We start from the raw sequence: 13,397 nt of genomic DNA on the forward strand, positions 1-13,397 counted from the left end.
CATCTGGTCATTCAATGGCTGATCCAGAAACAGCAGTGAGGGTGCATGATAACCAGCAGTAGTTTGTGCGACACCTTGTATAACCTGCAGTGCAAGACAAATACAAAAGGCCCAGGCAAAGGTTACTGGCAACCCCTTTGGATGTTTCTATGATGTCCACGAGAGGCAGTAGGGGTCATGACAGTCATTTTGAGGCAGAGTGATAATTGTTCCTCTACGCTAGACCCTTTTTAGCCAAAGCAAATGTAAGATATTGTGAAAGAAGACTGGAAGGTTTACTCCTACCTCACTGGAGCCAAAGACATGCTCTTCACCTCTTATTCATTCACAAACCCACTTCTTTTCTCTCTCTGCTACTTAACTTACCTCATTAAATGATAACTAGCTGCTCTCCCTCTGAGTAATTAGGATTCTTGCTTTGAAATGCTCAGAAAAATAGCTAAAGCCTGCAGTTTTTACTACTAAGGAATCTGGGTTCTGATAGAGTTATTTATAGCTGCATAATTCAAAGCCTGGAGTAAGTTACCTGCATCTGTTGTCATCAGTAAATGCCTTTATTTCTTTCAGTTATCATGTACAAAAATAGCCCACAAGTTGGTATGGTCTGTATCTTACTCCAACACCATGCTATCTGGGTCCATCTGTGCTGCTAAAGCAGTGAAAATATTAATACTTGGGGTCTTGGGTTAGATAACGATGCATGTGTGTGTGTGTGTGTGTGTGTGTGTGTGTGTGTGTGTGTGTGTGTGTGTGTGTGTGTGTGTGTGTGTGCGCATATGTGTGAGTGTGTGCGTGTGTGTGTGTGTTTGGATAAGAATGTATCATTCTCATGGCACAGATGGATCCCTGAACATCATGTCCTGAGTTTTCTCTCAAACAGGACCAGGCCTTGTCCCATACATGCTACTTCTCCGACATCACCAGTTTACACTTGGTACTCCAGGTGAAGACTCAAAATAATCCACTCATTAAAAGTCACAAAACACAAGCATTTCTTCACTTATAAACTAGAAGTGATATATGGAGTGGATTTCCATTTGTAATTATAGTACAGAACCCTTCAGTTGATACCAGTTAGTCAGACAATATTTCTTATGATCACACACTTTCGAACTGCTTGCTTATTGAGACCACACTGTCGCACATATGCTCCCTCCTCTGTGTAGCACGCCTTCTTTCTTTCATTAATAAAGTGTGTTAGTCACACTGTAGTGACTGGTAAAGGTTTTGAAAGTATTATTATTATATGGAAGTTTGGCTGGAGTTCATGATAGATTGGCTTGTCAGCCCCTGAAGGTCAATAACTATGTCACTCCATTGACTTCTTTTCCAGACTGTAGAGATCAGCTGGGAAATTGTCTCCATTGCACTGAACTGCATTCTGAGTTCCATTCCCATGTGCCTTCCCGTCTCACTCCACGAATACTGCGCAGTTCCCAGAAACCAATTCCCCCCATCGCCAATAGATGTCTTTTGGAGAGGGTGCAGGGGCACAGGTGATCCAGTTTTAAAAAAGAAGACCGTTTTCACCTGCTGTTTTAGCTAGTGGACCCTCCTCCTGCCCCCTGCACATGTATTAACAGAGGGCCAACTTAACCTCCAGAAACAAATCACTTTATTTTTGGCAGCCATTGCACAGCATGGCGAGACAGCGTGCTAAAGCCGCCCAGCTGTCCCCTGACCTCCCCGCGGACACACCAGGTCTTTTATTCTGGGTGCAGGGGCTGTCTTTAGGGCTAGGGCTAGATTAGCTTACCTCTGCACAGGCAAGCTGCCTCCTACTAGCAACCCCCCCCCCGTCTCTCACATACACACACACACACACACACACACACACACACGCAGACACACACACAAGAGTAATTCCCTGCATGTATCCACTTACTGATTATGGCAAAGAGGTTGCACAGGAGACCAGCAGCACAGCCTTTGTCTAGACACTGATCAGGGCCGAGCATAGTATACTGCACCTAGAACCTTTTGCTGTTGATTCAACAGTTCAAAGTCTTGTTGTGCTATAAGGACAGATTGGCATCTCCATGTTTGAAAGTCACAAGAGAAGGTGAAGGTTTTGTTCCCAGTTCATGCAGTGCAGAGAGAAATAACTAGGCCTGCGCTCATCTTGGAGATTTTCCCCATGTTACTCAGTTAGCTTCTGAGGCTCTTCTATTTTCCTCTGGGAGTGTAGGGAGGTTTTTCGTCACTAAAATGACCCATTTGTTCTTTACATTAAATATTTATGAGTCCTTGTTGTCTTGTATGTGATATCTGATAGATCCTACCAAATATGGGATCAGAAAAAGCCAAAGACAAAAAAAAAAAGCAATCTGTGTTCTGCGCTCTTACATCCTGGCTCTCTGGGTTTCTAGGCACCCCCTCCTTAATGTCCATTTATCTGGAGGCATGAGAAATGATCCCATTAGCATTTCTGCTGCTGGAATTGAGGGATTTCAGTATTAGAGACACATAAAAAAAACTGGTGAAATGTATATGAGATATTTGCAACATCATGGCAACATGTTTAGTTGTTTTTGTCTCTCAGACCTGATTGTTTTCATTTTATGCTTCATGTGTCCTCAGCGAGAAACACTCCTAAAATGAGGCCAGGTGAAACGTACCTGAAATGCTCTCCTTCCCACTGCTGAAATATTTGGACAGAGTACATGAACGTAAGAAGCTGTGGGCAGACTGTTTATGGTGATGGAAACAGTCTGACAGTGCAACCAATTAATATGAGTTAGTTATGCAGCTCTAGAAGGCTACCAGAGCAGGCCCCACAAATGAACAGACTTAGATAACAGGCCCAGAGACACAAAGGCCAACCAGGCAGCTGTAACAAAAGTTAGCAGAGGTTGTGTGTGCTGTAGTGACAGTCATAACACTGTAAAACCTTCCAGCTGACAAGGAAACTCAACATTATCTTTAGATAAGGATGTCTTTGTTGACCCTTAGAGGTAGCCTGTTTTTTCCTATACACTCAGTCGCGTAAATAGTTCAAATGATTTGTTTATGAGAGGTCATGAAAGGTCATGAGGAGTGTCTGCTTTGCCAGGCACATGTGATCCCACCTCTCATGCTGATGCTAATTAAGCCAGGACACCTCAGCCGGCCTGTAACATACTGCTATTTAGGATGGGTATTTTGGGCTGGTGCTAAGTCAAATTCACAGAGTGGAAATCAGCTAGCCTGCATTTAAATTGGGGGCCTGAAATAAACGGCTCTGGCGGCTCGCAGTAGCCTCAGGAGCACCGTGTTGGTGCAGAAGTGGCAGAGGGTTCAGCCGTTTTAAGACAAGCTCCTGCCATCTGCTGACATGGGCAGGGCTACTGGGTCCCTCGCTGTCTTGGCAAAGGCTACCATGAAACGAACTGCATGACACGGGCTCCAAATATGGACCCCCGGAGAACCAAAGCCAAACGAACCCCCTCACCCCTCACAAGAGCTTGGGTTTCACCCCAACAGAGGGGACTCAAACGTGCATTTTTGAAAGGCCTTTTTTTTTTATGTCTGAGATTACATAATCCACAAGCAGTGGGTGGCATACTGGGAAACGGCTGTATTTTTGTGGCGTGAACGCTTGTGGTTCTTCTTGAGACCCAGACGTCCGGTCAACCCAAGCTTCCTGTTTGCGGTCCACGAGGCTGCGCTGCTGGGCTCACCGTGCTTCCTCTAACCCCTCTACCTGTGCGTCTCCCTGCAGGAGCATTTGTGTGTGACAACACCAGCAGCTGTTTGTGCACTTTGTCTGCATTCTCCAAAGGACAGACAGGTCAGACAGTCTGTGCAGCACTTATTATATGGCTGATTCACAGGGTGAGGGCTGGCTGGCCTTGGCCATCTACTCTTCATCCTATTTTATGGTGAGGCATTAGCAAAGGAGGCCACAACCTTATTAGGGCCAAGGATTAAAGTTTGCATGTCATCAGTGTGATTTCAGTCAGGCATGCAAACTGAGACATACTGTATATATCTGCTTGCAGCATGCCCTGCCCAAGAATGGTTCAAATGTGAACGGCTTTATCCCATGGCTGCAGTTTGGTGCAGATCAAATGCCTAATATGGAAAACAAAGCCTGGGATCAAGAGAGCTGGATTCTGCCATGGTCCCAGCAGAGACAGGGAGATGCACACTGGGACATCAGTGGCTTTAGCAGGATATAGTATTCCATCTTAACTATAAGACCTACCACCTAATGCTGGGCTCCTGATGCCATTCAGGAAATGAGTAGTAGTTGAATCTCATCCCTCACGGTGGTGGTTGTTGCTTACTGTGCACCTGAGGTGAGAAACACTCTGCCAAATTACAGTGACTACAGTCCCGCAGAGTGGTTGCACAGATCTCTATAGCAATGCTTTAGGAGAAGATGAAGCAAAAAAGAGCAGAAGAAGAAGGAGCCACTGGAAAGAGCCAGAGTTCCTTTGGCATTTTTAAATATGTCCTGCACTTCTAGTAATAGAAATAACAATGACGTTATCCTCAAAAACTAGACTCTTACTGAGAACTGAGGGAGTCATTAGTGGTGTTGCTGCGCTTGCAGTTATATATAGAGAATTCCACTGTCGTATTGACATGTTGGAAGATCTTAGCATGTGCAAATTAGAAACTGCTACTCCCTCAGAGAGATTCGTGTCCGTATGATGTCGCATCCTCTGAACAGGTGTTCTCTGTGTGTGTGTGTGTGTGTGTGTGTGTGTGTGTGTGTGTGTGTGTGTGTGTGTGTGTGTGTGTGTGTGTGTGTGTGTGTGTGTGTGTCTTCGAAAACAGAGAAGGTGTTATCATTAAACACACAGCAGAATAGACTAATGTTGAAAGCCTTGATGAAAAGTTTCATATACACTCTCACACACACACACACACACACACACACACGCATGGGATCAACACATTATCATGTGTAGTGGTGGTGTGTCACACACTAATAGCCTCTCAAACAACCTATAAACATACTCAAACTCCCGTGAAGGGGAATATGTGAGAGATCTGTTTTGGTCTGTGTGCACAGAGATTCCTTTCATCCTTATGTCCTATTAAAAGTTATTTGTTCTTATATTTTCATCTTATATAAGCTCTTTGAGCTACTTTTACATTATGGCCAACACTGATGGCCAAGTCTAAGACACACACAGAATGGAGCTTTTGCATTTAGCATTGAGTTTAGTGAATTAACACACGACCTCCACATTAATCCATTAAAATTATTAATTTAGTTGACTTGGTCCAAGGCTGTGCAATGCTGAGATAATGTAATATTAATTGAGAATATCTGAGAAATATTATTTACTGATTTATTTAAGGGGAGTCATTAAGGAAATCCATCTGAATTTATTCAGCAGAAAAACTTCTCTTAGCACAAGATGTGCCTGATTCAAGAGATTCTGCACATCTCAGAATCGGTTTAGACACAGTGACCTTTCTGATGCCCCACCTCTTATATATATATATATATATATATATATATATATATATATATATATATATATATATATATATATATATATATATATATACTGATATATAGTAATTAGCATACTGTAAATGTTGTGAAAATTACTACTTAAAAAGTCTTTTTTTGCTACATCCTGATTGCAGGTGTTTCACTGAGCTTCTCAACCACTTGAACTATAAGTAAGCATTTGTTCCTTGGTATTACACATTTCTTCCAGGATGTCATGATGCAGATTAAAAGCACAGAGATCACGTATTTCTACAATTGTAAGTGATCCTTCACTAACTGTCGGAGCAGATAAGGGCCTCTATCCAACATGTGCTCTATGCTGAGATGGCATTTCTGTTGGCAGTGGCCTCTGAAATCTGAAACTGTCAGGCAGTGATTTGTCTCAGACACCACAGTTAGCCCTTTTCCATGAAGCAAGCACAGTTTGTAGCTTACAACACACTTGGCTTAGTAGGGACACTGGGGACACTAAGGCATTTAAATCTGGTATTCAGTAATGTGCTTTATTAACATTTATCCAAAACTATGAACGAAATATACAGACGTCGTGACTTGGTTATGCTGCCACCTTGTGGTGCTGACGTTACACAGTTTAAATCTGCAAAGAGCCAAAGAGAGGCCAGCAGGTTAGATGGCGACTCCTAGTGGTGAACTAGTTCAGCTGCATCTTCACTACTGCAATATACAAGAACAGCACTTATCAACCTTTTAAAAACATACATATTTAAGCCTTATTTATAGGAATTCTCTACAGGAATATCCGTAGTGGTAGAGGTACTAGGAATCATTTCAACCAATGGAAATACTGGCCTAAAATTCTTATCTGCAGACATAATACGTAGTCCAACTTGTTGCAGATTTCCATTCATACAGGCATGTGCAGAGCACAGTGGTGTTTGCCATATTAATGTGTTGAGAATCAATAACTGAGTCTGCTTCTGGATTATGACCAGTGTTATGATGATAAATCTCTATTGAAATTCATATTATAATCTGTCAATAGTCTGCACATTTTTATATCTCCTCGCCAGTTATTTTGGGAGTTGTTATGCAGTGCTTGCAGTGTATGCAGTGTCAGCTCTCTGCAGGAGTGAGGGTGATGTCTTGTCTGCAGTGTATGCAGTGTCAGCTCTCTGCAGCGGTGAGGGTGATGTCTTGCTTGCAGTGTATGCAGTGTCAGCTCTCTGCAGCGGTGAGGGTGATGTCTTGCTTGCAGTGTATGCAGTGTCAGCTCTCTGCAGCGGTGAGGGTGATGTCTTGCTTGCAGTGTATGCAGTGTCAGCTCTCTGCAGCGGTGAGGGTGATGTCTTGCTTGCAGTGTATGCAGTGTCAGCTCTCTGCAGCGGTGAGGGTGATGTCTTGCTTGCAGTGTATGCAGTGTCAGCTCTCTGCAGGAGTGAGGGTGATGTCTTGCTTGGGCAGGAGGCAGGCAGCACAGAGCCCAGTGGCCAGAGCTGCACTAGGTAATGCCTCACCAGATAACCAGAGCGTGAAACCAGGGGTCACACACACACAGTCCACAGGATCACAGCAGGGAGGGGGAAAAGGCACACATTCTGAGTCAGAGGCCCCTGGGTCAGGCCTGCGCTACGGAGGCCTCTCACTGTGGTGTGTTTGTCTGCTTGTGCCTGGAGGTTGTGGCAGAGGACCATATGTAACACTGAGAATCGCAGACAATGGGCCTTAATGAGAAGCAGCAATGAGTGGCCCCCGAGGAGGGCGCGGTTTCTGCCCTCTGCTGGGCCGTGTCGTGCTTCCTCATTCACTCTGCTCAGCCTGGCGCGCTGCTTTTATGTTTCCCAGTTGAGACAAGTTTACCTTGTTGTGCAAGGATACATATCAGCAGTCAGGGCTGCAGTGTGATGGATGCCTTGTCTTAGCAGGCATGCCTGCCTCTGACCTGAAACAAAGTTAAGAGGTAAGACTTTAACTAGCATCCTGCACCACAGGGAGTCTGCACGTCAGCACCATGTCAGGCAGCGAATCTTGCAATTCGTCAGGCCTCTACAGAGAGCTACACTGTGCAGCCAGTGGTTGAGTTTTACAAAACATGCAGACTTCGTGAGACTTGCAACAATGCAAAACATCTTCAGAGCCATTTTGAGTGTCTGAACACTGAAATGTAGCTTTTCAAGTCTAATAAGCTGGACTTGTGCAGAGCCAAACCAGCACCTGTGCCATTGTCCAGTTATTAAAAACTCAGTTTAGCCACTGACTACAGATAAATCTGATAGTGTCAATGTCACAGCCAAAAGAGACAATTTTGTCAGCATCAGAAGAATGAAGCCATTAGACTGCACTTTTATTTACTCACAGAGCAAAACGTCAAAATCTAAACAAAAAAAACAACACCACAAAATAAACAAACCCCATAATCTCCAATTTTATCAGTGTAAATAACACACAATTAGACAATGACTTACTACAGAGCTCAGCATATTTATGAATAGTGTATTTGCAACTAGTAATCACCAGCATGACAATTTATATAATTTTGATAATTTTCTCAACATGACAATTGAAAGTATGTTCCAGGCTCATTAGAAAGCCTTGGTCAGAAATAAAATCTCCAGTGCACTGGTGTCATGAACAGGCCGTCCACTGTACACACTGGTTATATCATCAGCCCCTGGGTGGGTCGGTATGTTGGACCTGACTCAACAGGCAGTATCGACAGTGCTGGGAGAAGAGAGAAAAACAACTACAGTCGTGTTTGGTATTGACTGCAACACACTGCAGCCTTGAAGGCTCCTGTAGCGACACAGTTGAGGGACCAGCCGGGGCTGCAGGAGCGTGCTACCTAGGAGAGGCTTGGAGGCGCGAGGCCACCCCGGGCCCTCTCAGTGGAGCACTCACTTGCCGCTCTTTGTTACTTCGATCACAAATTCCCCAAACAAGTGGGTGGAACTCGGACACACAGTTTTAATGCTTCTGTGTGTGGAGTTGCATGATTATTCATTGCTTTGCTTTCCCCACATAACTGGTGCAGGGGAGAGAAAATTTAAGATGCTTTAATCTCAGGGGTAACTTGATTAACATATCTAGGTCACTACACAAAGGAAGGTGTAATTATCTACCAGTGACCTGCCTCTACTCATGCCATGTGCCTCCTGCCTGAGTGGTGCAGGTGTTTGGGTGAAGGTGTGGGACAGGTCATGGTGATCCTTGGAAGCCGCCTCCCCCGGGAATTGCAAAGCTCCACGGTTCGCGAAGTGCCCCGAGCCTGGGGCTCAGGCAGAGCTGCCCCCGCGTGAAGGTGGTCAGCGGGCCACAGGAGAAAAGGAGGACGGCTCCTCGACAGAGCTGCGCCGCATGGCAGCGGCGAGTTCAGGAGTTGGCGGCACAGGTGCTCCTGGAAGCCGGAGAATGGTTCCAGCAGGTGAGGGTCCCCCACCCGGGGTAGATAGCCCTCGTCCAGCAGACGCTGCAGAGCTCCGTGCTTTGGCTCCTGGGAGGTGGTCAGCACAGGCCTCAAGGGTTGGTGGGCTCCCCCAGTCTTCTTGGTCTCTTCCATAGTGCTGGGAGTAATAGGGTGGATGGTCTGTACCACTACTCTCTGAGGGGTGATGCGGGGCGCCAGGGACATGCGGGGTCGCAGGGCTAAAGGCTGATACGGGCAGCTTCCTCCGGTAACTGCCATCTTTCCTGAATGGTCATTCTCCCAGGCAGGGGCATTCGAGGGATGACCCACTGTGTGAGGGTGTTGACTGAGACCAGTATAGGGATTATCTGGCCTTTAAAGACAACATGCAAAAAACAAGAAAGAATTAAGAAAAGCAAGAAAAGACCGATGCACATAAAATAGGAATTTCCATACTACAACAGATTGTCTTTGGAATATATGAAACACTTCACACTAGAATGTTGTGCCGATTGCCATTTTTAGGTGATTTTTTTTTTTGTTTGCAATAAAGAAGTAAAGTATGTTGAGTGTTAATTTTAGCAATCCCAGTTACACTGTCAGAGCTTGACTTGGAATGCACTTTTTAAGCAACTCTAAGTAGTCTGTTACTACTGGTGACTGGTCTTTTGCCTTTCAGGCAAACAGAAGCCATTTCAAAGGCTTTGCAGGTCCCACCCTCATCTCACACTTTACTAACTCGGCCTCTCAGTGTTTGCGTTGCTGTGTTTCATTTCATTTTACCGAGCCACTTTAATTCCGTCTTATTAGTGCGGCTGTGGGAGCTGATAGCTATGGAAATCCACGAGCCTCGCTCGCCTTCCCTGTTCCGTCCTCTCCACGCTGCAGCTTCTCTCTCTCAGCCATTTTCCCGAGCACTCCACCCGCGCTCCTCCATCTCTGCCACTCCTCCAGTGAGCTCGCACTCACACGCTGTGGCGAGACTAACCGGGCTTTGAATCATCAGCGAGCCGAAAATGACTCGCGTGTGTCTGCCGGGTGAGATATCAGCCGAGCTTTTTCTCGCTTGCACTTGAGAAATTTAATGAAAGAAGGTTCTTAAACACAAAGTGAAGTTCAGCCTGGGGGGAGGGGCACTCAGGGTGTGACAGCAGGGGGTGTTTCCAGCTGAAAAGAGAGGAGGAATTTTCTCCCTTCTGGGCAAACGAGGAAGTTACTGAACAATAGAAAAGCGCTGGTGTATGTAACTGTTTGTAATAAAGTGGGGCCATATTTGATCAACGGGAGGGATAGAGGTGTTCAGCTTGTGTGGTACCACTTTCATGGATCATCTTCAGGTCTGTAAACGCTGGCATACCTGTGCCAAGCTCGGCATGGCGGCCTCTCCACACTCTTCGATTTGACGGCAGGGAGGAAGTCCCTAACTCTAGTATATGCAGAACCTTTTACAGCCAGAGTACATCTGTGGAAGCATTGCATCACGTGGCTTTTAAACAGTAGCCATATACTTCCCATGTTCTTTCTTTATCAACATTGTCAAAAATAATCTGAAAAGTCATTTTCGGTTGAAGTTATGCTGAGACACTGGGACATGAGATATGATGTATTGTGCTGAATTGACTCATTACCTTGAAGTGACAAGTGGTGGAAGGCTGAGTTCAGTGATGACTTGTCCCCTGGACAGTCTATGTGACTTTTTGACCTTAGGGTCAAAGGCTAATGTGTTCATCACAGTTGGCAGGCTCTTCAAACTTTGAGTGTCCTCCTCATCCTCCTCATGAGGCCCTCTAACAAGAGGGCGTGGCCTGCCAGTCACATCCTCCAGATCACATGACACGGTTAAATAAACCAACCCAACAGAGAATATATTCCTCACATCCTTCTTATAAAGTGAATATTCTACACAGCCAGGATATATTATTAATTCACTTCCATTGTAATTACACTGTGTTTCATGTCATGGCTAGGCATAAGTATCAGTAATAGTTGATGCCATGTAGAACTACACATTTACAGGCACCTATTTAATAATGCTGTAGACCTGAGTCACTGCATCCTCTCTGGAGTTACCCTGCGCTTCCAGACTGAAGCAGGCTCGGAGTAGAAGGACGGTACTGGAGAAACCTCACCAGACTGCCAACTTTTTCTCACCCTTCCATGGCGTATTTTATGGAAGTGTAGCTCAGCAGGCCTAGTTCACAAGGCAAACAGGCTGTAGTAATTTACTACTACATTTTGAACGCTAATCACTTAAAGCAGTCAGATATTTTTGCTATTTAGAAGCACTACTGATTTCCTTATCTTTTTACAGATAATGGATAGTAAGTGAAGCTTATGACTCTTACCAGTCCCCAGACTCATCCATGACAGTGTGTTTATCTGTGGTGCCCATTCTCCTCCTCTCACCTTACATGAAGGAAAGCATCATCTTAGAAACCCATATTTATATAGTTAGTTTTCTTGAGCAATAATTTCTCGATTACAATAACCAGCATGACTTCTAGTATTCAATTTGTATGGGAATGTATTAGCATATAGATGGGTAATTGTTGCATTGATTCAAAGCTGCGCTGAGCAAAAAATAAGCTGCTGTGCTGATAATTTGTCCATTACATATCCAGAACTTTTTTTTTTACCAAATCCCATGGTCAAACAGAAATTAATCCAACGTACAATCCACCATGAAATAAGACACCGTATGCCTGCTCTTGATCACGCCATGAACTCTTTTCCTTTCAAATCTTACTGTACACGGAGAGAAAGGAGCCAAACAAATTCAGAGCCAAACAAAATCAAAAGGCACAAAATGTTAGTTATGATGCCATTTTCTTACTTACTCCTTTTCCGAGTCTCACAGAAAGTAGTGGCCTGACTGCTTAAAACTCACAGCAGAACTAACAGGACAGTCCTGCAAAACATACCTGGTCCCTGCGCTGCTTTCCCCTTTGCCAGACAGTCTTTTGTGGTGAAGCGTGGACATTACTCTGACCTCCCTACATGACCAGTTTGAACCAACAGACCTTCTGGATCCTGATTGGTTGGAAAATCTCATGTAAGACCCCACACAGAGCTATTGAGAAACTCCCACTTGCTCCATGATTTGCTCTTTTTAAGCAAGTAATTTAAGTAATATACTATGTAGCCACATAACTGGAATGGCCATAAAAGTTTTCATTTTTGTTTAATGGGGTATTTGCCCAATTGTCATTTTAAAAGCTCAGAAATTCCAGATACAGATCATGAGATGCACGTGAAATCTTAGGAGTTGTGCGAGGGCTTAGCTGACTGGATTATGTGCTGCCGAAACACTGTTTGGAGGTGAAACATTAGGCATGTTGCTGCAGAGCCGGCTGGGAGGGAATGCTGGTTGGGCTATCAACGGGGCCACGCCTCCCTCTGCATAGCTGGCTGGGTGAGCTATCAACGGGGCCACGCCTCCCTCTGTAGAGTGAGCTCCATTGCTGCAGTCTCCCACAGAGCAGAGTAATACACTGCTACCATCACAAATTCCACCCACAGCAATCATTACCTTAGCCTCTCCCTCGTGCACACAGACAGACAGAACAGGGTGTACACAGTTCAGTTAGCTTCCTGTTAGGCAATCAGCATGCATGGGTCTTCAGAAACAAAGCCACCACAGGAGTTAAACATAGAACTAAAGTGAGTGTTTTAAATGCATTATTGATTGTAAGTAATTCCTTTCCCTGTTCCAAGATGAAGGTAGTAGGATGTTTCACTTTTTGCACAGGACCAAAAGCAATTTCTGGGTTATGGAGAAGGGAAGGGGGAAGAAAAAAATATTCATATGGCTGACAAATCTCTCTAATCCAGTAGGCTGCACATTACATTACCAGAACTTATGTAAATTCTATCACTATTTCACCACCATTATTCATAATTTACCTCATGGTCTTCTGTAATTGTGTAAAAGAAACTAATAAGTCTAAAAGAAATTGTAATAATGGGTTGGACAAGTTGCAACGGAGGGGGCGTGGCCTAGTGGAGCTCACACTTAGGAAGACAAAAAAAAGCATCTGGACTTCAGTGCCTTAAAAAACATGAATCAGGCTCCATCCAATCAAATTAACAATGGCCCTCTTAACCTCAAGCCTCTGCCCACTGGCAGGACACAAAGGCTGACTGGACCTTGACAGCAGTAGCATATCTGAAGGCTCGCTCAAAATATCGTACAAAAATAATCCTAAGATTTCACCAAGACAGATGAGTCTGCTAGAATAGACATTTGATTCTGAATGAAAGCAGAAAGTGACCTTTTTAATGGGCTGTTCATACCTTAGAATGTATCTTACCATCACACACAACATACAATCTCGCATCTAGATCTATGGAGCTTTATCTATGCCTGTTGTAGGTCGGGCACCAATTTCAGCTATACTACCTGAAAAACTAGTCTGGGTTGTAGACAAAAAAAAAAAAAAAAAGTCTGTTTGAAGATTAACGGCAACCTCCCCCAATGAAGAAATTAAGGAATGTGGAAATTACGGCTGCATGGGAAAAAAAATAAAAATCAATCATCAAACCAAGTTGGCAGCTCTATCACTCAAACACTGCAGAACACAC

General features: G+C 44.5%; 1 protein-coding gene across 1 annotated transcript; it reads right to left on the reverse strand.

Moving 5' to 3' along the window:
- Window positions 1-7,755: 7,755 nt before the first annotated feature.
- Window positions 7,756-12,945, reverse strand: si:dkey-39a18.1 (uncharacterized protein LOC557637 homolog). The gene is made up of 6 exons (XM_027002239.2): window positions 11,738-12,945; window positions 11,162-11,222; window positions 10,887-11,007; window positions 10,445-10,635; window positions 10,174-10,278; window positions 7,756-9,189 (listed from the first exon to the last, which is right to left on the reverse strand). Exons 2-6 carry the CDS (start codon window positions 11,206-11,208, stop codon window positions 8,550-8,552), a joined length of 1,104 nt encoding a protein of 367 aa, XP_026858040.2. The 5' UTR covers window positions 11,209-11,222; window positions 11,738-12,945; the 3' UTR covers window positions 7,756-8,549.
- Between the last annotated feature and the right edge of the window lie 452 nt (window positions 12,946-13,397).

This window comes from Electrophorus electricus, chromosome 7 (genome assembly GCF_013358815.1).
Source record: "Electrophorus electricus isolate fEleEle1 chromosome 7, fEleEle1.pri, whole genome shotgun sequence".
NCBI classification, from domain to species: Eukaryota; Metazoa; Chordata; class Actinopteri; order Gymnotiformes; family Gymnotidae; genus Electrophorus; species Electrophorus electricus.

Bases quoted from the DNA above. Each gene is read 5' to 3' on its own strand.
- si:dkey-39a18.1 (XM_027002239.2), bottom strand. From the start codon at position 11,208: ATGGGCACCACAGATAAACACACTGTCATGGATGAGTCTGGGGACTG. The intron at 10,636-10,886 runs GTAACTCCAGAG...TGTGATCTGGAG, and splicing joins CTTCAGTCTGGAAGCGCAGG to GATGTGACTGGCAGGCCACG. The intron at 10,279-10,444 runs GTAATGAGTCAA...ATGCTTCCACAG, and splicing joins CCACCACTTGTCACTTCAAG to ATGTACTCTGGCTGTAAAAG.